Source organism: Equus asinus, chromosome 14 (assembly GCF_041296235.1).
Source record: "Equus asinus isolate D_3611 breed Donkey chromosome 14, EquAss-T2T_v2, whole genome shotgun sequence".
Lineage (NCBI taxonomy): Eukaryota > Metazoa > Chordata > Mammalia > Perissodactyla > Equidae > Equus > Equus asinus.
In genome coordinates, this window is record NC_091803.1 from 48,373,963 (window position 1) to 48,398,889 (window position 24,927).

Sequence of the window (24,927 nt, forward strand, 5' to 3'; positions counted from 1 at the left end):
GAAGCGAGGGATAAAGTGCCCCAGTTGTTCATTTCTGACGCAAACCCCCCAAAGACATTGAGCAGTGTTTTGTGGCTAAATGACACTGTGGAGAGCCCATCTATTCCTTTGAGATCTCACCAAATGAGAGCCACTTGAGCTGTTTTTTAAGTGCACGCTTTAAAAAAAGGGCAGAAACAACAATTATTAGATCAAGTATTAGTATGTATTTATGCACAATAATAAAAACAGATTTACAAGTTGAACTGGAAATTTAAACATAAGAAGTTTAACAGCTTTTGTTTATTATATTAAATAACCAAAACACCTTTTATTCCCAAAATTGGTAAAGAATAAATAATATAATTTACAATATGGTACAAAAAATAATCAGGAAGGACAGGCATTCTGCTTTATACATATTCTGTATATGTATATTTATAATCTATAAAACAAATTCACATCTCAAACAAGCCGAAAACCTTGGATGATATGGCTTAACGATTATTAAAGGAAACAGCAATGAGTTCTGCTGCCCATAAGCTCTAGAGCCAGCCGTCCTGTGACAGAGCGAAGGGCACAGGCTGCTGTAGTGCTTCCAAGATGGCTCACTTAACATGACACAATTACTGCAGGGTCAGGAGAGTTCTGACAGTTGGAAAGGTTTGCTGTGGGGTTCTTTCCTTTTTTTTTCTTAAGACAAAGTGCCCTTTTTTCTTCACAAATGCATCTAATCTCAATGTCTTAAAAAAAAAAAAAAGCAACTGCTGTTTTCCTCCTCCACTTGTTTCCAGTGTCTTTTATTCCATGACTTTTCTTTGCACAGTAAGTGTGGATTCAATGGTGTGATTGAGCTAAAGATGCTATTAAACTGATAGGTCCCCACCAGGAATGAGGCCATGGTACACAATGACAGAGAATGAGCCTCTGAGGCTAAGGACCTGGAGATGTGCGAGAGCGAGCAGATCAACTGATGAAATGTTTTCAAATATTCCCACTCCCTGAGTGAGTACCCTACCTAGAAGATACCAAGAGATGAGAAATATGTCATCACAGACCTTATGTGGAATCATGAACTTCAATTTACCTCTGCAGTCTTCTGGAGAATGGAATGCTCCACACTGGATATTCACAATAAACAACCAAGGCCAAAATACCAACTCTCTGGAGACCAGAGATACTCAATCTTTAAAAAGATGAATCAGCAAAAAAGATCCCAGATAACATTAGAGTGGCGACAGAAAGAGGTTTCTGAGAAACTGATCTGATCTTAATCACAACATGCTCAAACGCACAAAGGAAGCTACAGGTGCACACTGGAATTATCACAGCCTTCACTCGGAAGCAGAGGAAGATGCAAGAAATGGGAGGCTTCTCTGCTTGGGTCTCTTGAAAATCTCGGCCTTTAACAGCTGCTTATTTTATATCTATCTATTCATTTAGGCTGGGAGAAAATGCATTCAGAATTTTAATGCCACAAATGACACCATTCTCCCTTAATGTTGCAAGCAAATGCCTATACCTATCTGGTTGCTTGAAAAGCAACAGAATTTTCTGGAATTGTGTCAGCTTTATTACAGATGAGAAGAGCCAGCCCACTCTCCTCCCTAACCCACCTCCTCACTGGATGACAATGGCCACAGTCAGATGCTCCCAAATGCAGTCAATGTCAGAGACCCAAGAGGGAGGTGCTGCTAAATAGCCTACAGAAGCTCACCCGCATCTCCCGTTTTCCTCTTTTCAGATGTCACTGGGTAGCAGTGCCAACCTACCTGCTAGACTGCCGTGGGGTGTCTCCTGATGGACAAGCAGCTCAGGACCCCTACTGTCTCTGGCACAGTGCACGCTGCCATTGGGCATTGCTCCCAGCATCAATGTTCTCATGTTACTTGGCATCTCTGGTCCCAGACGGGAGGAATATGAGAAAGCAAGTAGTGGCCTAAACTTGGCCTGGTGTCCTCGCTTACTATAGACCTAAGAAAGCGAGATGCCCAGAGAGAGATCTACTGATCTTGTTTAGCTCAATAAAGTGCTAATTTCAGGAAGCTGATACACTGATCACAAAACACAAGCTAGTTTAAAAATACTCTGGTTCAAACAATGCTGTCTACATCTCTTAATAAAGTGGCACAATGTCCCTTTCTTTCACATCTCCAGAGCTTTGGGACTTTTCTTAAGAGCCCAGAGGAACTACCCACACAAGCCTTTGTTAGTGATGTTTGTGCCTGGAACCGGATCTTAAAGAGGGAAGCAACAGGCGAGAGCTATGAGAAGCACTTGGGACAAAGGAAGGAAACTAGTGCCGGGAAGCTGACTGTCCTGTTTCCTCCTACGGCTTGGAGTGAATGACCCTGTCTACAGCCTAGAGTGGCTGCAACTGGCTGGTGAGACGACAGGATCAAGAGCGTCCACTCTGCTTATACACGAAAAAGACCTTTTCTCCCCCTTTTCACACTGGCCCTTTTCAGCTCTTCAGTGTGGATAGAGAGAGAAGCCTGTGGAGAGGGCTGCCGCTCCACTGCCCATCGGGGAAGACGAGAGGTGAGCAACAGAACGGTGGTCAGGTCAGGTGAGTTACAGAAGCCAAATGGGTCCTGGCCGCAGGGTGGAGGGTGAGGCGGCAGGCTGGACGTGGCTGGACGGTGACTGTGTGCTGAGCCTCCCGAGACTGAGAAGGCAAAGGAGCCTCATCAGCTCCATTCTGGGCAAAGACTGGACGTCGGAGCATCTGCAGTGGTGACAGTTGGTCATCCAAGGAGGCACAGGGGGCACGGTAGAGAGACGTGCTTTTAGTGCACCCTGACTGCACCCAGATGTGTGACCCCTGCCTGGATCCCCTGAACAAGAAGAGGAGAAACAGGATCATGGGCAAAAGCAGGCGCGAGAGATTATGTCGACCTGTTGGGGCGTACACTGCACCAATGCTGATGACATAAGAGGGGACTGAACAGAGGAACCTTCCCCACAGAGGCCACCGAGCTCAGACGCCAATCAGCAACACACCAGGACTGCAAAACTCACAGGAAGTCTTATCTGTAGTCAAACAAGTGCTTAGGCATCATCCTAGTAGAGAGAACTAACACCTAGAAGCAACTTGCGGATGGACGCAGGAAAGAAACCAGCTAAACTCTGCTCTTCCTCTTCGATGGCTCCTAGTTCTTAAAACACAAGAAAAGCATTTTCCAACATGCTTAACAGGATTTTTTCTAAAAGTCCACACAACCGGCATAAGATGTGATTCTTTTCCCCTTCCTGTTCAGTCAGTCAGAACAAACCTCTAGATGAGGGAGGCACTAGGCAAGGATCGGTATTTCTGGGATGATGGCACTGGGTACACTGTCCTGGGACCCCTCTGCTGCCTGTGATCAGAGTGTCCTCTGAAGTCTCTGCTGTCTCAGGGTGCAGACACCACCAGGCAGAGCCAGGCCATGCCTGGCTGCCCTCCCCTGTCATCACTCTGCAGAGAAAGCAACCAAAGCATGCCGTAGGTTTGGCAGAAAGAAAGCAGCAGTGGCTGGAGCCTCCCAGCAGGGCAGGAGCACAGACCGGGAGATCACAACTCCCCAGGACGGAACGACTCTGGTGAGACACACCTACTCCTTTCTCTCGGAAAGAAAACCCACTGGAATGTCCAACACAACAAGCGAGGCAAGAGCATGGGAGATGTGGTTGCTACGCAGACCCTAACGCGAGACCCCACAAGTGGCGGGGAACTGCTCCAACGCCACAGCAATGTCTGACGTTAGCCCTTCCAGAGAACTTGTCCTCATCTCCTGGGCCACCACTGTCCTCTGCCCTTTGGGACACGGCTTCCTGCTTGTGGTGCACTCTGGGGTGCAGAGGTGCCTCTGTTCAGACCGTCTTTTGGGGGTCCTGGCCTTGACGTATGTTTTCTCTAGTCTGAAGAGGGCTACACCTACCGCGGGTGAGGACCACCAGCCCTGCAGGCCCTCCTCTGCAGCCTCCAGGGTGCCCCACCACCAGGTGCAGTCACTGGGATAGGTCGCCAACGGGAGGGCCACTTCCACCACCATCAAACAGAACCTCTCGGCGGCTGGGCTCGGCGATGGACAGTTCTTGGGCCAAATCGTTGAACCGAGATATGTAATCAATGCTGTTTTCATTCATCATACACACCAGCTGGGAATCCACGACCTGCAGGACAAAAGACACAAGGGAAGACCACGTCAGGGAGCTGGCCCGCCATTTGGACTGGAAGTGACTGGGTAGCACGGCTGGGACCTCTGTGGAAGGCAAATGAACCTGGTGTCTCTCCGGAGTGAAGACTGGAATCTCCCACTGACTGGCCCTATAACGGCAGCCCGGGACCCTGGGGAGGATTTTAGAATCGCCTCTGTCGTTTTGAACACTCACTCTTTTGACAAGTGTGCACGATCGCCTACTGTGAGCCTGGCATAGCTGGTTGCTGGGCTCAGAGTGGTGGTTCCCTCCACATGAGGCTCATGGGGACAGAGTCAATAAACAAAGAGGCAAATGGCACACAGTGGAATGCAGAGACGGGGGGCGGTGCCTGAGGGAGATGGAAGTAGAAAAGGGGGATAGAGTTTGCCGTGGGGGTTGGAAGCACCTTGCTGTCAGAAGAAATAGCAAGAGCAAAGGCCCTGAGGTGGGAACAGGCTCCGACTATTCAAGAAACAAGAAAGCTGGTGGATGTGACAGTGAGTAAGGCAAGGAGTGGAAGATATGGAGAGAGAGACTAGAGCGTGCACAGGAGGGCCGCAGATACTAGGACTTTATTCTGTGGACAAACACATGGAATTTACAGTCTTCAGGATTTACTGTCTGCCTATGTCTGGAGTGGAAGCCTCATGAGGAGGGGGCCTTTGTTTCATTCACTCAGTGCCTACAGCTGTGCCTGGCATTTAGCAGACCCTGAATAAATATTCGTGAATGAATTCCATGATATATGAACAAATGAGCAGCCTTTGGAAAATTGTGAGTAGAGTTATGGCATGAACTGAACCTTAAACTTTTTAGTATGAGAAATTTCAAACAAACTGAAATTTGTTTTCAAAAAGTTGACCAAATTGTGACTGTCTTCCCCCACATATCTGTCACCAGCTTCATCATTATCAATCTGTGGCCAATCTAGTCCCACTTCTCCCACCCACTCCTCATTCCTGCCACTTCTGTTCAAATCTCACCATCAGATCACTTCAGCACACGTTCCAGATTGTACTTGGAGACAATGAGGCCTCCCTCAGAAACACACTCATGTGTTTAAGTGTAGAGAGTTCTCAGTCAGACTCTTTTGCTAAAAATTTGCTAGTCCTGCAGGTCAATGTGTCTCAGTTACTGGCTGTGGACACAGTAGTTCGTGGACAGCAACCATCTTTGTTCTGTGATCCTCACCTGCATGTGCAACACGCCACCCAGAGATCTTGTTAAAAATGCAGACCCTGCTGCGCCGGGCCTGGGGGGGCCCACGTCTGCATTTCTAGCGACTCCAAGGTGTTGCCGCAGCTGGTCTCTGGGCCACCCTCTGAATAGCGGGGTCTCAGTGTGTTGTCTCAGGATGTGTGTGCAGAGCCCATTTCTACAGGAGCCGACTGCGTCGATGTCCACACAAACACGGCAGGGGGAGACTGGCTTCTTGCAGGACATTAGAGCCACAAGGTGTTCTCTGAATAAAGGTTCTGTGGCCAAATGGGCACACTGAGGGGAGGGGGATTACTATTCATCCTCTCTGTTTATCTTTGGGTGAGGCTTCCAGTCACATCATGGCTCAGCTCAGAATTCTCCAAAGCTTTCCCGTAAGTTCCTCAGGTCTCAAGATGCACGTTCCGATACTGAGAAGCTGAGGAGCCCGTGGCTGTCACACAGACAGCTGTGTGAGCTCTGTTTGATCCAGACCTCCCTCAAGCCCCTGATTATAAAAGCCTTGAGGGATACCCACGAACACTCAACCTCCCCGGGAACCAGGACGTGGGAAATGCTGCTCCAGGCCTTTAACAAAGGACTGAGCCCAGCCGAGTGGCATTCTAGATTTAGAATTCTCTCCTCTGTCTAATCTCTCCTGTTTTATAGCACAAGCACCTGTTACTTTGTGCTTGCGTTACAGTTGAATGTACCCAGCTTCACTCCCTCAACAAGCACTCATCCCTCAAGCCGCACGTGCCCACAGCCACCACTCACCTGTGGCATGGAGGCCTGGGTGACTACAAGAGCCGAAACCCTGGCCAAAGAAAAGAGGGGCCTTCGGGTCAATGGATGATGGTCATGAACTGAGCCTTGCCTCCACATCAAGGGTCTGCCATAATGTGACTCCTACTATCATCACCCCGACCATAGGAGGAGCCCACACGGGCATCTGTGCCTTTCTGCAGAACCCACTTCCCCAGCTCAGCTGGGTGGCGGAAACGAGTGAAGACACAGGGAGACACTGCTCGAGGTCCCCTACTGTCAGGTGGTAGCTCTCATGACACAACCACCACCAACCGCCACTTCCTTCTCCACAAATGGCCGCAGTGGATCAGGAAGCCAAAGCAGTGCACAGCAGTGGTGCCTGTCCGAGGCCACGCGCAGGTAAAGCACAGAATGAGATCCAAAGCACGCTCCGGCTGCCTGCAGAGCCCTTGGTCAACCCTGACACCAGGGCTTCCTGGGTTCTGATGCCTTTAGGGCTCAGCTGTTACTTAGTCTGTCATTTGCTGCCACATGAGAACAAATGCTGGCCCAGTGTCACCAGAGCTTCCCTTCTCAGGAGAAGTCAGAGAACTGGATCTGTATGTGCTATCTCCTGATGTTTAAGTCTTGACAAGCTGTTCTTAATAACCAAACATGTCTGCCAGAGAAATCTGGCAACCTCCAGAAGTGGGCCGGCAGTCCAGTCCAGGCGCAAGGTTGTGTGCTTACCTCTGCGACATCGGCCAGGGACCTGGACACAAATGAGTCTCGTGAGTTTCCATCCAGCAGGCTGGGGCCCAGCAGGGAGGTGCCACTGTTGGTCCCGACGGGAGTTGGCAACATCTTCCGGCTCTTCTCTGGGGAGATGAAGCTCGCTGCCAAGAGGAGGAGGAAAATGCTCTGAGACCGGCTTGGTCTGGACCAGTCCAAGGGGAGGATCCTGAGGGCTGGGGTGGCCACGCCAGGCCCCTTCCGGGCACCCACCACACGCTCATGCATGGTGCTGCGGATGGAAGTCCCTATGCTCCACCTGGCTTTTCTCCTGTGGCGAGCCTTGGAGAGTGCCCTGTGCGGCACATGTAAGTGTGCCTAATTCTTCCAGGGGTTCCACAGTGCTCTGCTGTCTGGTCACCACCCCCACCTCCATATAAGGTGGTTTCCAATTTTTCATGATTTATATTTGACTGTGCAGACATCTGCACTGTTCTATGTGACGTCTCTCACAGGAAATACCCATCAAGCGCTGGCTTCCCCACACCACCCAGACCAGAGCCCCCATCGTTCTGGGCTGTAGAGTGTGGCACCAACACACAAGGCTAACTGGGCTCGTCATGAGTACAGCACACCCGCCTCTGGGGCAGGCAGTGCCAATGACCACGTGCCAGCTACTCTCTCAAAATGCAGAGCACATGGATCCCAGATGTGCCACAGGAGCTCCTCCTACACAGAAAATGGAGGCCTAACAACCCCTGGGTCTTTCCCTAACACCCCCTTCCTGCCACATGAACACCTGGTGCCCAACAAGGATGAACACATCCTGTGAATGTTCCAATTTGTTCCAACATGCCATAGGACAGTGGGAACATCCACTGCAGAATACTTTACTGAGAACAGGGAGAGCGGAGCTAAGAGCACAGAGAGCCAATTCCTTCTACCCTGTCCCCAGCAGCAGGGCCTAGCGGGGTTGGGTCAGGATACTGGGGAGACTGGAGAGGATGCGGGGGGCCATGCGGGGAGGTGGGTGCAGGGGGGGCTGTGCGGGGGGCTGTGTGGGGAGGTGGGCACGGGGGGGTGCTGTGCGGGGAGGTGGATGCGGGGGGCCGTGTGGGGAGGTGGATGCGGGGGGCCGTGTGGGGAGGTGGGTGCGGGGGGGCCGTGTGGGGAGGTGGATGCGAGGGGCCGTGTGGGGAGGTGGGCGCCGGGGGGGGGGCCATGTGGGGAGGTGGATGCGGGGGGCCGTGTGGGGAGGTGGATGTGGGGGGCCATGTGGGGAGGTGGGCACGTGGGGGGGCTGTGTGGGGAGGTGGGCGCGGGGGGGGCTGCACACTAGAGATCTGGGCATTTTTCCATGTTAGTGATGCAGAAAAAAATAAACCCTGAAAAAGCTAGCAAATAGTTCTCGTGGGAGTTCTGCTGAGGAGCACGGAGAATCCAGACTCCAGCCACCGAAGGTGATGCTGTGGAGCCCTGCTCGTCCCCTGCTCCTCTGAGACGAGGAGCCGGGTGCCCTCCAGATACGCACCAAACAAGCTGCTGAGCGACGAGTCCGTGGGGTCACTGGGGCACCACTGGGGGTCGTGGGTGGGGGAGGCAATCCAGTCTGGCTGGGGGCTGCTGGACGGGGAGGGAAGACTCTTGGAACTGTCACTGCCATTCAGTTTTGCTGGAGAAAGAGGGACTCCTTCACCTGTCAACCAAAACCCTGTGTCAGAGACACCATGTGGGGCGAATGGCAACCCACTTCCCCAACCTGCCACCCAGAAGGCACTGGGGCAGTGGGCTGGCATGGCTGTGCGCAGTGAACCTGGGAGACCCTGGACCCTGCTGGGGCCCCCAGAGAGGGTGAACAGTGCTGGTCTACAGAGGGGACTTCCCAAGCAAGGACATGCACATCTTGGCAAATAACCATGACTGACGGAGCAGCCATCACTGACGGAGCCAGGCCTGGTGCTGAGCGCCTCACCTAAACCCCTCACACAGCAGACAACAGCCCTGGGAGGTGCACGCTAGTGCCAGGCCACTGCTCAGGAAAGTAAGGCTCAAACAAGTCAGTGACCTGCCCACGGCCATGTCTGTCAGGCTGTGAACTCAGCTCTGTCTGAATCCATGGCCTGAATCACACTAGTGAGCACCAACTGTGCCACTGCTTCCACCACACTGTCCCAAGAGCTGGTGGAGCCAATACCCCATAGGTACCAGCCCAACCCTCTCCAAGAACCCGCAAAACCTGTGGCATCCACCCAGATCCAGAACCAACAAGGAAAATGCCCCATCTGATCCCTGGGCTGGATAGGTCCTGCGGGCCCGTGCTCTGTCTGTCTCTCGGGGCCAGGAGCAGCCCCAGCACCATGAACAGCCGCAGGTCCTGTCTGACCTCATCCACCTGCACTGCCCCTGCCGAGGCCGGGCAGCACCACGTAGGTGGCAGACACTCCATATGCAACAATGAGAGCTGAACGGAACACTCCCAGCAAGGCTGGCAAATATTCAGGCCCCCAAGAGGAAGTCTGGATCGCCCCTCCTGATGGGGAACTGACTCCAGGACGGGTGTGCAGGGGCATCCTCTTCCTTACCATACTGGCCAGAGCTGATGGCAATCTCGATGATGGAGTCACTGATCTGCGTGGCAGGCTCCCCCTGTGAGAGCACGTCCTCGGGGGGGCCAGGCAGGGAAATGTCCAGCAGAGCAGAGACGTTGGGCGGAGAGAGCCGGGTGCTGGAGCCCTCCGACGAGGGCAGAGGTGTGGAGAGCCCGTTGTGGAGAGGAGGCTTGGACAGCTCAGATAAGGAGAGAACAGGCGAACCCTGGTGGGAGACAGGTATTGTTGAGAGACAACAGATCAATCAATTGGTACAAAGCAATGAAAAATCAGCCTCAGCCCGAGGAGGCAGTGACCAAGCGATGGCAAGTCAACAGAGAGGTGATGGCCCCAGCAGGCACCTCATCCATCTCAGTAAGAAACACACTCAGGGAATTTACTTCTGAAAGTGCTCCAGGGATGGGAGAGTTGGAAGGCCAGGCCAGGGTGGCCTAGATCTGCTTCCACTGCCGGCAGGACACATGGTAACACCCGGGCGGAGGGTGAGTGCCAGGGAGCTCTACCAGCTGACGACCTCCACCCCCTTGGCCCAGAAAACTTAGTCCTTCCAGAACTGCGTCTGAATCAGCTAGCCTTGCAGACAGGGGAGGAAGGCGTGAGATGGGAGACGAATGCTCCTCCATCTAGGCAAGGTGGGTAGAAGGACAGAGTTGCTGGGCATCAAAGCTGTCCATGTGTTCCTGCCACGTATGAGGCTGGCCAGCAGGACTGTGAGGGTGCTAACTGGCATTGGAGAGGGTCCTGGGGCAGCTACTTGCTCAGCAGCCAACAGAACCATACCTGGAAACCGTCCGTCACCGGCTCCTGCTCAGGCCTTGAGGCGACACTGATGAATGGGTCGCTCGTGCCCTATAAGAACACCAGGAATGCCGGTGAGCCCCTATACACCACGCGCCAGAACTCTGCCCAAGCGCTCGCCAGCCACTAAACTCCCAAGAGAAGAGTTGCTCTGCCCCACTGGCCTCCTACCAGCCAGAGGCCCAGGAGACCATCGCGGTCTAGGCTGGAAACTCTCCCTGTGAGCACAAGAAACTTCACTGCTTTCAGAGTGTGGGCCACTGGGCCCCGCACTTCAGACTCCTTGTCAATTGAGAGCCAGCGCAAGTGCCGGCAAGAGGCCTACTGTGCCATCCTCAGGCAGCACTGAGCGTGGAGCCAGAGAAAGACACCGGAGTGCGGGAGAGTGGAGACGAGCACGGCCAGGGAGCCACCGGTGTGCAGTCGGCTGACGCGGTTAAAGCCCTTCTCAGACAAAGCTCCATCTGCCAAAAGACAGATCTCCGCACCTGACTTAGTTCAGGATTTGGGATTCTCCACTGTCACACAGCAAACCTGTCCCCGCTCTGCCTCCTTCTGTGGTCTTCCCTCTGGACCACATGGCACTCGCTAATACCACAGCCCCCTGGTTCAGTGACTCTCCTTGGGCCCCTTAGGACCTTCCCTTCCTGAGGCAGAACTGGAGTCAAGCAAGACCTCAGCCCCCTGGCCTTGGCTCCCAGCCCTCTGGAGGGTGAGTGATCTGTCCCAGAAGCTGATGGGGACTCGGGGAAGCCCTTCTAAACACACTCACCCGCACGGCGGGGAGGGGGTCTCCGTTGGGGTGGGTTCCAGTGGAGTCCCGCCCCGAGGCAGCAGCTGTGACCTCATCTGCAGACAGTGGAGAGATGCCAGGCAGACCCTCGGCGTCCAGGACAGGCAGGGGGCTCCCAGGGATGATGCCGGCACTCTGAGCTGCTAAGTCGATAGCGCCTGGCAAAGGAAACAACATTCCAAACCTGAGCTCTGCTGGGGTCCCGAAACCTGCCCCAGAGGGCTCATGGGCACAGCCTTAGGAACTGCCACCACGCCGGTCACAGAAACTTACTGGCCAGGTGGCCTGTAGCCTGGGGTGGAAGGACCTTGGGCACGATTGGCCGAGACAGAGCTGCTTTGGTCAGGGAGGACTGGATGGGCCGGAACGAGCCTCTCCCTGGGAGGAAAAGAGCAGAAGCAGATGCATCGACCCCATTCGCCCATGCCCTCCCAGCAAACAAAGGGGCTGCAGGATCCCTTCACAGCCGCAGTCGGGATCACAGAAGCTGAGGCAAGTCAGACACCACTAAACATCCCAGACACTTGCTAACTTGGGGAAATCAGAGGTCAAACAGGCCCAGGAAGGGGAGAAAGCTCTGATACCCGTGACTGCAACACCACTGCGCTGCCTGGGGGCTGCTGAAAGGCTGCGTTCACCACTGTCATCCTGTGGGAATGGCCCTTTAAGGGTGACAAGCACTTGAGCTGAGCTACAGGCTCGTCTCGGCGGTCAGAGCAAGAATCTTGGACCAAAGGGCCAGCCCAGTGGCGCAGCGGTTAAGTTCGCATGGTCCGCTTCTCAGCGGCCCAGGGTTCACCAGTTCAGATCGCAGGTACAGTCAGGCACTGCTTGGCAAAACCCATTCTGTGGCAGGCGTCCCACATATAGAGTAGAGGAAGATGGGTATGGATGTTAGCTCAGGACCAGTCCTCCTCGGCAAAAAGAGGAGGATTGGCAGCAGTTAGCTCAGGGTTAATCTTCCTCAAAAAAAAAAAAAAAAAATCTTGGACCAAGATTCTGTCTCTGCAATGTGGCTTTTTCCTACTAGGCTTTCTACAGCTGAAAAGTAAGCATGAGGGCTGGCCAGGGGCGCAGTGGTTAAGCTCGCGCACTCCGTTTCAGCAGCCCCAGGGTTTGCAGATTCAGATCCCAGGCACAGACCTAGCATCATTCATCAAGCCACGCTGTGGCAGCATCTCACATAAAATAGAGGAAGACTGGCACAGATGTTAGCTCAGTGACAATCTTCCTCACAAAAAAAATAAATAGAAAAATAGGTATGAGAAAAAACAATCGACAGCTGTATGGATCTTTCAGTAAGTAAATCTGAAATGTGAAAATCAAGACTGATTTGAAAGATAGGTGATGGAGCATGTCTTTCACTCAACAACTCTCACCATATAAGCAAATTCACTGCAAAGAGCCACAGCCCTCCTGAACTTATAGACTTCCGAAAGCATGAGCTGGATGTCCCAAGATCATGTCTATTCTGTAAAACGCCTGACCACACATCACAGATAGATGCTTCCCTAAGTTGAACGCAGCAAAGCATCCATGCAGAGCCGCCTGAGCCCACCTCTGCAGGAAGCTGCCTGCACACCACCTGTCAGAGGCCCACGCCCACTCGCCCCGCGGCCGGGGCCCAGCACAGGGGCACACAGTGTTTGTTGACAGAATGGACAAAGGAATGCTTGAAATGTCACTCAGAGAGCTGTGGACTCCAACACCTGTCATTCTCAAAGACGAGGCCAAATGCAGGTAGGAGAGAAAGGCTACTCCGAGAAGCCTCCAGTGCTTACCAGTTACAGAGGAATTCGACAGGATGGAGAAGGAGCAGACATTATGGGACTGGTTTTCAGACGGTCTAGGAAGCAGTGTTCTCTGTGGAGGGAAAATTGGCAAGAATCAGGTGACGAAAAGACTCCAACACCAAAAATCACTCAGGAAACAAGTGCTAGGTTGTAAAGGAATATTCCAGATAAGGGGAGCTGAGTGTGACCAGATGGGGGTTCTGGTTCTAGAGCTGATGAAACAAGGGCACTGGGGACAATCTGAGGCAGCCATGTCTTGTGGCCCCCACGGCCCTGAACACTGGGTCCTCTCTGAGAAGACCGAGAGGATCACACCTTCCCCAGGGAAGACTGGAGGAATGTCAGAATGATCCACCATTAGTCCAGAACATTCTTCCAAATGTGGCTGGAATGCAATTAGTCATAGGAATCTGTTTATAACCACTGGATGTGACTGTTAGGAGAGATACCCCCTTACTCCGGGCCTTCTCACATTTGGGGTAAAGAAAATAAAGCTGCTGCTTGTAACACAGACAGGCTAAAGGCACGAGGCGCCCCATCCCATGCCATCCCATGCCATCCCATGGTCCCAGTGCGCAGGCCTCCGTGTTTATCTGCCCAGGGCTCCTGTGTCTGAGTAGGTGAGGTCCAGTGTGACGACTACAGCACAGTACATCAATCGCATTAATTGCTGAAAATGTCCGTTGTTGAGATGAAACATTCACAGAAAGTATCTGTCAACCCAAAAGTGTCACGAGGCATTTCTGGCTCTGGGTGCACTGCCGTGTTCTCTGCTAAGGCAGGAAGGACATCTTCGTGCCCCTCAGAGGTGTCCCAAGGTGCCAGCACAGAGCACAGAGGAGGTACTTCTGGGGTCACAAACTCGAGAGAAGGGCCATCAGGTAAGCAGGTGAGCCGTTAACAAGGCGAGGAGCTGCGGACTTTCTGTGCCAGCTCTGCTCCAAGCACACACTTTCTGACAGGGCCAGGTGGGAAAGAGTTTAGGCTTTGGGGCCATCGGTCTCTGTCGCAGCCACTCAACTCCACCCCGTGGTGTGAAAGCAGCCGTGGACAGCAGGGAAATAATCACCATGGCCGTGTGCCAATGAAACTTTTTATGGAAACAGTAAATTTAAAAGACCACGTATTGTAGGATTCCATTTGTGTGAAATTCCCAGAACAGGCAAATCCACAGAGACAGACAGTGGATGAACGGGGGCCAGAGGCTGGGGGAGGGGGTAAGGCAGGTGATGGGTTTTGGGAGCGAGGAAAATGTTCTGGGATTAGACGGTGGTGTTGGCTGCACAAGCCTGTGACTACGCTAAAAACCACTGACGTGTACACTTCAAATGGGTGAGCCTCATGGTATGGGAATTACATCGCAAAAAAGCTGGTAAAAAACAAAACAAAACAAAACTGGCAGGCCACGTGGGTGACCTGGTTTGCGACCCTGGACCAAAAAGCCACGGAGCTCCCACTGAGTCAGGGAGCGTTTCCCACTTCTAAGGCGGAGGATTAACGCCCTTCCCCAGGTACTGAGATTAAACACTTTAACACTAAGTTAGTCTGCACAACAAACACTTGGGATTTAGGATACATCTTCCTTCCTAAGACCTGTCTGCAAGCCCTCATGTCTAAATAAATTAATCTCAAGAGAGGAAGAGATTTCTAAGACTCTAACAAAAGGAGATTTATGCATTAATCGAAAAACAATACACATTCATATATTCCTAAGCCCACAGTCATTTCAGAATTCCAGCTTCACCCCTCTTATCTTTTCTATGCCAAATAAAAATGCCCCCTTTCCCGTGTGCCTCTCGCTCCCTGGATCTCCCCTCTGGTCTGCAGAAGGCATCTGCGGGTCCTCTCTGCGTTCATTATGGGCTCAGGAAAGGTCTGGCCTCTGGCCAATCCACAGACCTCGCCAACTGCTTCACTGACTACATATTTATAAATAGATGTTCTAAGAGTCCTCAAATATATCCCAATCTGGGACATTGCTGGGACTTGAATCCCCAGAACTTTGTCTTTTTTGCAAGCAGTTTTCATGTTGTACAAAGATTATCTTTGTTTTTAGGTACTGTTAGGGCCGCTATTATTGCCTTATTTATCCTATTCATAAGAAGGAAGGAAGGGGCAGGGGTTCCCCATTTCATATGAAAACCTGAGACATGAGACACAACCAGCTGGGACAGTAGGAGAGCTGGGCGAGGCCTGCCCTCGAGGCCAAGCACATGCAGACTTGAATGGGGCTCCTGACCTGGACCACCAACGGTTTCCGCAGGTGCCGGTTCCTCAACTTTCTGGGCTTTGGCAAGAAGAAATCCGACTGCATCTGTAGGAAAACAGCGCCCGACCCCTGAGAGTGTTTTCTCACAAACACAGGGTTGCTCCCGGCTAGCAGGGGCAGTGTGGTCCCCGCACTTACGCTGATGGAGTTCAGATGCTGACGGAAAGTCAATTCTGTTTCTTTACTGGGAGAGAAGAGCTTCCCGTGTCGGCTGTTGGGTGGCAGAGTTGTTGGGACAGCAAAAAGGCCGCCATCTGAGTCACTGCTTCCTGTACTGGAGGGACCGGCCACCAAGAGGGGTCTTGGAGGGTTTCTCAAACCTAGACAAGGAGAAGGGAGAGTGAACTCAACTACACTCACCCAGCAACACCTCCTGTAAGAACGGAGTTCTGCCTGGAGGAAAATCAGAAAGGAATTCTGGACAGCCTATTCAGTTTCCTTTAAAGGAATTTCCTATATCTTAGTCCCATAAAAATCTGCTTTTCTATCTTTCTCCCTGAAATCTAGTTTCTACTATGACCAGATCATAGCTCTTCCTCATCGTATAAAGGCACTTTACCACTTTGATCCTCAGCGGGAAGGGCACATACACCTTCAAAGACTTCAAAGAGCTAGAAGAACCTTCCAGACATCATCAGAGGTCAGCAAACTTTGTCTATAGAGGGCCACAGAATAAATGTCCGCTTTATGGGCCTTACAATCTGCTGAACTCAGCTCTGCAGCTGTAGCACAAAAGCAGCCAGGAACATATGAACCAATGAGCACAGCTACGTGCCAATAAAACTTTATTTACAAGCAGGCTATGGACAGTAGCTTGCTGATCCCTGGCCCAAATCTCTAGTTGTACAAACAACAGACTCAGACATAGAGGGACAGAAAAAATTTATTCAGGAACTGCGATTTTGGGACTCTGCTAGCTGTTTTCATTATTGTAGGTGCTGCTGCAAAGCACCCTCAGTTCATGGTAGGAAAAGGTCCCTTCTCCCTATTTGCAAATCTGTGAGATTAAACTGACAAGGAGTGTGGAGACCAGGTCTTCTAAGCACTAGTTTGAATCCCAGCATTGCAGGTGCAATGGACTAGAAGCATCCTCGACTCAGAAAGAGGATGGCTATCAAAGTATACAGAGTAAAACAGAGTTTTAAAAACAGAGTGGAAGGCAGGAAAAGACTATACAATCTACCAGCTAGCCACTGGGAAATGAGTAACGGATGTGCCTTTACGGGTAAGGACAATGATTCAGTTTGCTGCTGCGCTCTTCAGGAGCCACAGCAAGGAGACAGCATAAAGGTGGGGAGCAAAACCAAAGATAGGATCTGCAGGAGGTGGGAGCCTGACAGCACAGCAGCCTCAGCTTTCTCAACGGCCACACCAAGTACTCTCAGGAAACGGATCTGCAAGCATTTAACAGGCAGGCTACTTACAACGCGGAAAGTTAGAGAAAACATGGCTAGTGACATTCTCTGAATCGTCTGCACACCAGGACACTGGTCTGTTCAGCCAAAACGTGACTGCAGGTTTTAGGGCAGCGTCTAGCTCAGAGGACAGCAGAGGCGGGATGCCTCTTGAATGACACCCCAGTCATCACTGCAGACACCCTGGCCAGCGTGGGACACTCAAGACACCCAGGATGGCCGCAGTTCTGCGGCGAGGACACCCGCCTATGCGGGCCATTTCAGCGCCCTCTGAGCCTGGGGTGGAGGCCTTCAGGGCACATGACACAAGGACGCACCAGTCATCAGGCCCTGCCGCCCCCCTCTCATCAGGTCAGTCCCAGGAAGAGCTGCAGGACCTTGCTGGGTGCAGGAAAGAGCCAGGCTCGGATGCATCCAGGGTGGACTCACACCAGGGGCATGCGGGGCAGGGCCCCAGAATGCATGCGCGTTTCTTATTCCACCTTTAAAATTTATGCAGAATTCATGATTCTAGTCGTGACGATATTATGTTAAAATACTACACAAGTAAAGTTGATACTTCAGGGTCATGTTTACCCTGGGGTTTGACGTACCAAGTGACCCAGTGGAGGGCCCTGAATTTACTCCCTGGATACAACTGGGGAAAAGGAACATGGTGGGCTGGAAGGTGGGCCCATTTTTCTTTCCAACGCCTACATTAAACATCTGGGGAATCCCTTAACTGAAGCCTTTTTCATTCCAGTATTTTAGGTGTAAAGAAAAAACAGTCTCTATATGGTTCAGAAAGCACCAGCCTTTCTCAGGCTTTAAGTCCCTGACTCAGTGTGTTATGGAGGATTCTGCTAACCTCACAAAGAAAGATCCTCCAATGTGACCCAACGGGCAGTGTTCCCCCCTCCTGGCGACTCCTGCGTCCCAGGACCCCAAAGCCTTTGTGGCAGGGCCTGTGCTCACCCTCCACGTGAGGAGGTGGTGATTTCTGTACCTTCACCCTGTGCATTGGACTGTGGTTGATGGAGCGGGGCCAGGCCTCAGGTACCCCTGTGCCCTCTGCTCTCACACAGCCCCAACTGCCCAGCGAGGCGCCCAGCACGGCCGCCCCTGAGCCCCACCTGAGGAGCAAGCTGCCGAGTTGGGGGAGAAGGTCTTGCCGTTGCGAAGGGCAGACTGGTTTCGAGGGCAGCGGGGGCTCCGGGAGCTGATGGTCACCACCTTGCCTGGGGGGGTCGTCGACTGCTCCTCCTGGGTGGGCCGCACTGAAGCCGTGGAGCCGGCGCTCGCTTCTGGAGCCTGGGACAGAAATGGGCCGAAACAACGGCCAAACAGCACGTGAACAATGGTTCTAGAGTGAGAGCCCCAGAACAGAAGGTACAGGAATTCCCTGGAGTTCAGAGGGACAGCAAAGGGCTCAGAGATCACATTTCCAGGACAGCAAAGGTCAGCAGCACCCACATCACTGGCAGCGTGCCAGTTTTAAACCCACAGTCAGGTAGGTACCCAGGGAAACAACTGCTCCCCTCCTGAAACCTTTGTCTCCACCGCCCGCAGCTGGCACGGACAGGAGTGACAGGAGGGACGTGTGAAGGCAGCGGGGTTTCTGCCTGCTTGGGAAGTGCTCAAGCTGCCAGAAGGGGACGCTGAAGGGCAAGTGACAGTAACTCCCATTTTTTGTTTTTTTTGAGGAAGATTAGTCCTGAGCTAACCTGCCAATCCTCCTCTTTTTGCCGAGGAAGACTGGCCCTGAGCTAACATCCTGCCCATCTTCCTCTACTTTTTATACGTGGGACGCCTACCACAGCATGGCTTTTGCCAAGCGGTGCCATGTCCACACCCGGGATCCAAACTGGCAAACCCTACACCGCAGAGAAGTGGAACGTGCAAACTTAACCGCTGCACCACCGGGCCGGCCCCAGTAACTCCCGTTTTTAAAAAGCTGGCCTAAGGCGACCGCGATGGCTGCCTCCAATTGTGAGTCAGAGGAAGGAAATACAGATTTAATTTCTAGAATTAAGCACAATCACAGCTGAAGAACCCTCTGCTGAGTCAAAACCCCAACCTCAGGGGTTTCGTAGGCCCCCGCCTGAGGCCACTGCCTCAACCAGCCAGGCTGCTGCCGAGTCCTGGGGGCCCTATCACAGAGACACCCCCTTCCACCCCATCTCTGTTGTCACCCTGCCGACTTCACCACACATCCTCCTCCTTCTTCTCCCCCAGCCACGACTCCCAAGGCCTGGGGCAACCTTTTCGTGGAATCATGGAGCCCACTCCCCAAGGGTCTTCCTGTCCCTCCCCGGCCCCAGAGCCCCCAGGCCTGACCCACCTTCTCCTTTCCATGGGTCCCACCTCTGTGTCCTTCCTCCTTAGCTTATTTAATCTCGCTATCCAACCACCCAACTGAGTGCCCAGCCAGCCTCGTGCCAGGGTCCCGACTCCCCTGGGGCTCGGGCTGCCTGCTGTACTTGCTTGTCAGCTCTCTACGCCCTGCAGCAGGAGGGAACACACAGGACCCGGCCGGCCGTCTCCAATTCAAGGTCCCCATTCTCAGCTTCCCGCCAGTGGTTGTCACACCTAAGCAGCTCCAGAATCACCTGGCTGGGGGAGCATGTCAAAACACGCCTGCTGCTCCCCAAGAACCTGCATCTCTAACAAGTTCCCAGGTGACGCTGAGGCTGCTGGCCAGGGACCCCACTTCAGGAACCACAGCTCTGAGCACCCTGCTCTTCATTCTCCACAGTAACATTTCCGACCTGCTCCATTCCCCTCTTCCAGCTGAGGCCCAGGCCAGGACCTCGGCCGCGTTCCAGATCCCGGTGTTTCGCGCTGCCTCCAGCCTTCTCAGGAGCCAGCCTAGCCTGGCCTTCTTCCCCAGGGTTCTCGACATGCTCATGTCTCTCCTCTCCTGACCCCCCCAAAAGCCAAACTTGAAAAGCTTTTCAAACTCATCATCTCTGTCTGGTCACCCCAATATTGCCCAGGCCTGCCTGCAGGTCACCTCCACACCGCTAAACCCAAAGGCCACCGTTCACCCCCAGGCCTCGCCTTACCGGCCTCTGCAGCCTTCAGCCAATTCCCACCTGTCCCTGCGAGAGCATCTCTCCTACGCGGCATTTGTTCACCTCACCACGTGCTCTCCAGAGCGCCTCATGGCAAGCCCGCATAGGGGTGCGCTGGGACCGCAAGAGAGGAGCCCATGGGAGAGGCATGTGGAGAACTGAGGCAGGAGAACAAATTCACAGACAGCGCAGTCTGCCCAGGGAAAGCGGGACTCATGGTGCGTGTCTCCCAGCAGTGACGTGGGCGCACCTGGCACTGTTCTGAACATGGATCGGCACTGATGGGCCCCCAGTGAGCCTGCAGCCTGTCCTGGCCCCGAGCCCCACTCCCCTGCGGCCCCCGTGTTCAGCTCCCTCAGCTGTTCCTCCAGGAACCTGTGAACTCGCACACTTGGAAACACTGCGTGCCCTGCTATTTCAGGATCCAGCGGCCTGAGGACTTTGCTCTCCTGGGCCCAGAAGAGCCTATTAGACTTTCTCGGTGGCAGCACTGTCTGCCCCATCTACGGGCTCTGCTGACCAGCTTCCCCGCGCGGGTCATGGGCCACGGCCCAGGCACACCTTGTGTGGCCTTCCTCTCTCTGGGCCATTGCAGCCACTCCCTGGGCTCAGGGACCACCCACACTCCATGGAGCCTCCTGAGGAGCTCCAGACCATTTCAACTAGCCACCTCCTGGACAGCTGCTCCTAGTCTCCCAGGCACAGCCCACAGCACTATCATGCCCTCTGTCCCCTCCCACCTCCACTCCCTCCATCGAGGCTGTGCCACCACCGTCCTCCCAGGACAGCCTTTAAATTGCAAACTTGACCTTGTCATTCTTTCTACTGAAACCTGCAACGCTCCTGACACTTAGATAAAGCCCCATTCCAGCTTGGCTCCTGGCTGTGTCTGCTACCTCGGCTCTGTGCACCGTCCCCTTGGCCTGCATGCTCAGGGCTCAGCAGAATCACGGGAGCCCCGCAAGGCCAATAGGTATGGCCTATCAGCTGTTGTCTTTGGAGCCCGTGTGGGCCCCATAGGACAGAGTCCTGCCAGGCAGCGAGCTGAGGCCCTGATCAGGTAATCCGTGGAGCCCAGCTCAAGGGAAGGAAAAGCGGCCTGTGAAGAACCTCTGCCTCCCTGCTCATCTGGATCCTGCCTCTTCCCTTCCCCAAGGAGCCTGGCCACCTGCCACAGGGCCAGGCCTCCCCTCTGGACACTCACTGCCCAGCTGAGAGCTCTCTGGCCGGGCCTGGGTGCCTCAGGTGCCTGGAGGGTCAGGCCCCGACCCACACTTACCAGCCTGGGGTTGACTTCGGTAGAGATGAGCTTCAGGAGGCAGCTGAGGAGGCGCTGCTTGTGGAGGGTGGTGGGTGGGGAGCCGGTGCGGGGGCCCTGGGCCTGCCCGCCAGGGGCCTGGCCCTCTGGGCCCAGCACAGCCAGCCAGTCATATTCCAACTGCAGCTTGTTCGGCTTGCCCATCATGAGGTAGACTTCGGCCAGCGTGAGGCTTTCGGAGGTCTGTAGGTTCCAGCCCTCCTCACGGAGCTGCTGGGCCAGCCGGCTGGCAGGGACATCCTTCAGAGGCCTGGCAGCAGGCTGTCCCTGAGGTGGCGGAGGGTCCGAGGAGCTCACCTGCTCCTGGGGCTCCTCTACAGGTGCATCTGCCGAGTCTTTAGTGCAAACATCCGGCTGGAGCCCGGGGCTGGGCTGAGGCTCTGGGCCAGGCGGGGCGCGGATGGGGGACGGTGCCCTGGCCCGGGCGAGGTCGCCCGTATCCGCACTGCTGGGGACACGAGTCTCTGGGGAGGCGCGTCCCGAGGGCCGTGAGTCCGCGCAGCGGCACTGCTCGGGGATGATGAGGTCCTGACAGGACTTCATGTAGCGGGGGAAGGGGTCCAGGAGGGATAGCTCATCCTCCAGCTCTGGGAGCTGGCTGCAGGCACATGTCACAGCCCCGGGCTCTTGGGCAGGGCCGTCCCCTCCCTCTGCAGGAGTGACCACAGGGGTCTTCTCAAGCCGTCCCCCAGTGTCCTGGGCCCCAGAGGAAAGCCTGTCAGGAGCCTCTGGGCTGCTGAGGCTCGGAACAGCACCCTCCCCAGGGGCACTTTCAGGAGAACTCTCTCCAGAGCTCTGCGAAGCATCGGTGGAGGGAGGGGGCCGTCCCCCGACCCTGCCCTCAGCGCCACCCCGTGGGCACTTGACCTGGCCTCTGGCTGTGCCCTGCCCGCTCTGGATGCCCAGGATCTGGGCTGGAGGCAGCGTGTGGGCATCCTTGGCACTCTGCTTGCACCGGCCGCCCTCCTGCCAGTGCACCGTGCAGAAGGCCTTGGAGTGCACCACGCGGGCCACTCCAGGCAGCGGCGTCAGCGTGCAGTTCTCTCCTGGGAAGAGGTGCAGCGCCACCTTCTCCTGCAACGGCTCTGTGAACGAGTCCTGTAGCTGCCGCTCCTCAAGTGTCTTCCTCTGAACGCACTGTCAAGGAACCACCCGTAGCAGCATGAGCCCCCTGGCACCACTGAGCCTTGGGGAAATTATGAGCCGGGCACTCCTTCTTCAGGAACTTCACACCTGACATACACCTTCTAGCTGGGGATTGGGAGCCAGGCAAGGACAGGAAGAAGTATGGGGCAGTCCTTAGTCATTCTGCTCAACCTGCTGGCAGGGATGCTTCGGCCATACCACATGGGCCAGACAGTGGCCGGGTGCAGCATGGAGGGCTGCTGCGACAGAGTTCTAACACTACAAGTAGGTCAGAAAGGGGCTCCTACTCAAAACCAAGGACGACAGGCTGCAGGCTTCAGTCCCAGTTCTACACCATCTCCTGGCACAGCTGCCATCCCCGGGGCCCGCTGCTATCCCAGGACTGAGAGGCGAGACCCCATCCTTAGGCAGCCAGTGCTGCAGAGCTTGGGGGTGTTGCTTTAGTAGGAAAAAGATACAATTCGCACTTCATGGAGTGCCCACTTCTGCTTCAAGAACTCGATGAGGCTGGAGACCTTTCGATGGAGCTCCACGATCATCCTATAGAGAAACAAGAGACAGGAAAAAGGAGGTTGCCACACAGGGAGAGAACCTTCTGAAGAGCCCCTGGAGGCTGCCGGCAGCAAGATGGTCTCAGAAGAGGCACCAGGAAGGGGCTGGAGCCGTGAGGTCCCAAGAGCGCCACTGACTCCTTTCCTGAAAAACAACCCTTCAAACAGAGAGAAGTGGACACTCACATGAAGCTGCAAGAAAAATGAGGGAGCCCATGTACCCCTTACAGTACGAGGTCTCAACCAGGCCACAGACCTTGGTACAACCCACCATCCCTTCTACTGCCTCCTTTTGGGTTCCAGAAGGGTGGGACTGGCCAGCCTTAATTAATCCCAAGAAAATAAAAATACATACGGAAAGAATGAAGTCCTGACACTGTGCTACATGGATGAATCTCGAAAACATCCCGCTCACCGAGAGAAGCCAGACAGAAAGGACCACATAGTGTTGGATCCTGTTTACGTGAAATGTCCAGAACCGGCAAATCCATAGACAGAAAGGTGATTGGTGGTTGCTCAGCAGAGGGGGTGGGGAGCAACTGTTTAGTGGGTATGGGGTTTCCTTTTGGGGTGATGAAAATGTTCTGGAACTAGACAGAGGCAATGGTTGCACAACACTGTGAAGGTACCCAATGCCCCTGTATCAGACACCTTAAAATGGCTAGTGATTAATTCTATGTAATGTGAATTTTACCTCAGTCAAAAAAAACGTGTAAATGGAAAATGATCCACATCCACAGTGGTGCCGTGCCCATAAATCAGACACAAACTCTCAGGGAGACGGTAAGAGAGGAATGGAAAAGGGCTTAGGGTGACAGATTCTGTAGCCATCAACCTGCTAACCACGACGTTCTTTCACATCCCGCCCTCAGCCTGCGAGATCCTGGCGCAGGTGGGGAACCATCACTCCGTGCTTCCAGGGCCCCCAAAGTCTTAGGACCCTGATGGCAGTGCGTCACCCCACCGCCATGCTCAGGTGATGTCAGAGCACTGGGGTGAATCCGCTGCTTGTCCTTTGCGGCTGGCTGCCCCGCACATGCTGAGGGCCAGGTTACCTGAGCCTCGGGTTCTGGGCCAGCCTCTGCACTCGGGCCCAGGCATGGTTGTTCCGCGGCTGCAGCTCTACTGGGACTTTCAGGGGCAGGCGCACTGGTTTCTGGTCCTCTTCATCACTCAAGCCTATGACAGGAAAGAGCCGTGAGAGCCTAGCACAGATGGACTGTGATGCAGAACACAAAGCAACGGCCCAGACAACTAACAGAACCCAAGAGGAGCTGTGGGCACACGGCCTTGTGAGTGAAAGCAAGGCTGGCGGAGAAGCCTGGTGAGGCTCCCGCTCTAAAAGGGGGACGCCAACGTGGCTGCTCCTGCATCTGCAAAGCCAGGGCCACACGCCAAGCCACGAAAGGCCATGAGAGACTCGCTCCTGACACCAGCTGACACTCTGTCTGAACACTGCTGTGTCTTCTAAGCTCAACTTGATTTACAGAGCGGACACATTGCTGTGACAAGCAGTTCTGAACCCAGGAGCTGCCCAGGGGACTCAGCAGGCTTGGACACAGAGCCACTGCAGCAGAGACATTTCCAGCTCAGCCTATCCATCGCTAAATGGAGCCCAGAACAGAGTGCCCCCCGGAGCCCACCCAGCCCACTGGTACTTACCATCTGGGTCACAGAGCTTCTTCAGGGCTCGGCACATGGGGGCTTTGATCCGCAGGTTTCTCCCTTTGTAGCGTACCGTGGTGGCCCTGGGAAGAGTTTTAAAGATACACTGAGGCCTCTAAATGACCAGATGCTCCCTGCCCAGCACAGTACGCAGAGCCAGCCTGTCCACACACACGGAGCTCAGAGTGGCGAGGGCCTGGCTGAGCACCCACCCTGGTCTCCAGGGTTCACTCTCAGCCTGGCCAGGGACCCCCACACCGTCCCATGGAGCTCCCAGGACAGCGGGAAGATGAGCCTAACAGAGACATCGCTGTGACTCTGGATATCCCACTCATTTCCCGACCACACCTCACATGCAAAGGGAACACGCTCTACCCTCCTTCCTGGTGACGGGCACTGCACCAGCTGCTGTGCCATTCCCTGGAAGGGCCAGGGCACTGGAGCCCCTGTCACACGGCCCACCCTTCTCTCCTCCTCCTCCTCAGGGCCCCTGGAAAGTCAAAGCTCTCAACCCACCTGTGGGTGACTGCCTCTCCATGTCAGCGACCCCCAGTCCCTCAGTAAACAACACAAGCGGGGCTGGGACTATGGGGCACTCACAGCCAGTGGGCATGGGGGTCCATGTTCTTGTGCTCCCCACGACTGACCTGCAGGTGAGGCCTGCCCCAAATCTGTCTGTC

The 24,927-nt window shown here is 54.3% G+C and overlaps 1 protein-coding gene across 2 annotated transcripts in view; it reads right to left on the reverse strand.

Annotated features, from left to right (window-relative positions):
- Positions 1-183: 183 nt before the first annotated feature.
- Positions 184-24,927, reverse strand: part of CRAMP1 (cramped chromatin regulator homolog 1) — a 64,792-nt gene continuing 40,048 nt past the window's right edge. For both annotated transcript variants that reach the window (XM_044747249.2, XM_044747248.2), the window contains exons 7-21: positions 24,245-24,330; positions 23,638-23,761; positions 22,490-22,571; positions 20,847-22,013; positions 17,627-17,804; positions 15,238-15,419; positions 15,070-15,144; positions 12,819-12,900; positions 11,311-11,415; positions 11,017-11,195; positions 10,227-10,295; positions 9,420-9,651; positions 8,369-8,533; positions 6,856-7,001; positions 184-4,134 (exon numbers count right to left, since the gene is read on the reverse strand). In XM_044747249.2, the coding sequence (XP_044603184.1) occupies positions 3,970-4,134; positions 6,856-7,001; positions 8,369-8,533; positions 9,420-9,651; positions 10,227-10,295; positions 11,017-11,195; positions 11,311-11,415; positions 12,819-12,900; positions 15,070-15,144; positions 15,238-15,419; positions 17,627-17,804; positions 20,847-22,013; positions 22,490-22,571; positions 23,638-23,761; positions 24,245-24,330 (3,037 nt within the window). In that variant the 3' untranslated portion in view covers positions 184-3,969. The remainder of the gene's footprint in view (positions 4,135-6,855; positions 7,002-8,368; positions 8,534-9,419; positions 9,652-10,226; positions 10,296-11,016; positions 11,196-11,310; positions 11,416-12,818; positions 12,901-15,069; positions 15,145-15,237; positions 15,420-17,626; positions 17,805-20,846; positions 22,014-22,489; positions 22,572-23,637; positions 23,762-24,244; positions 24,331-24,927) is intronic.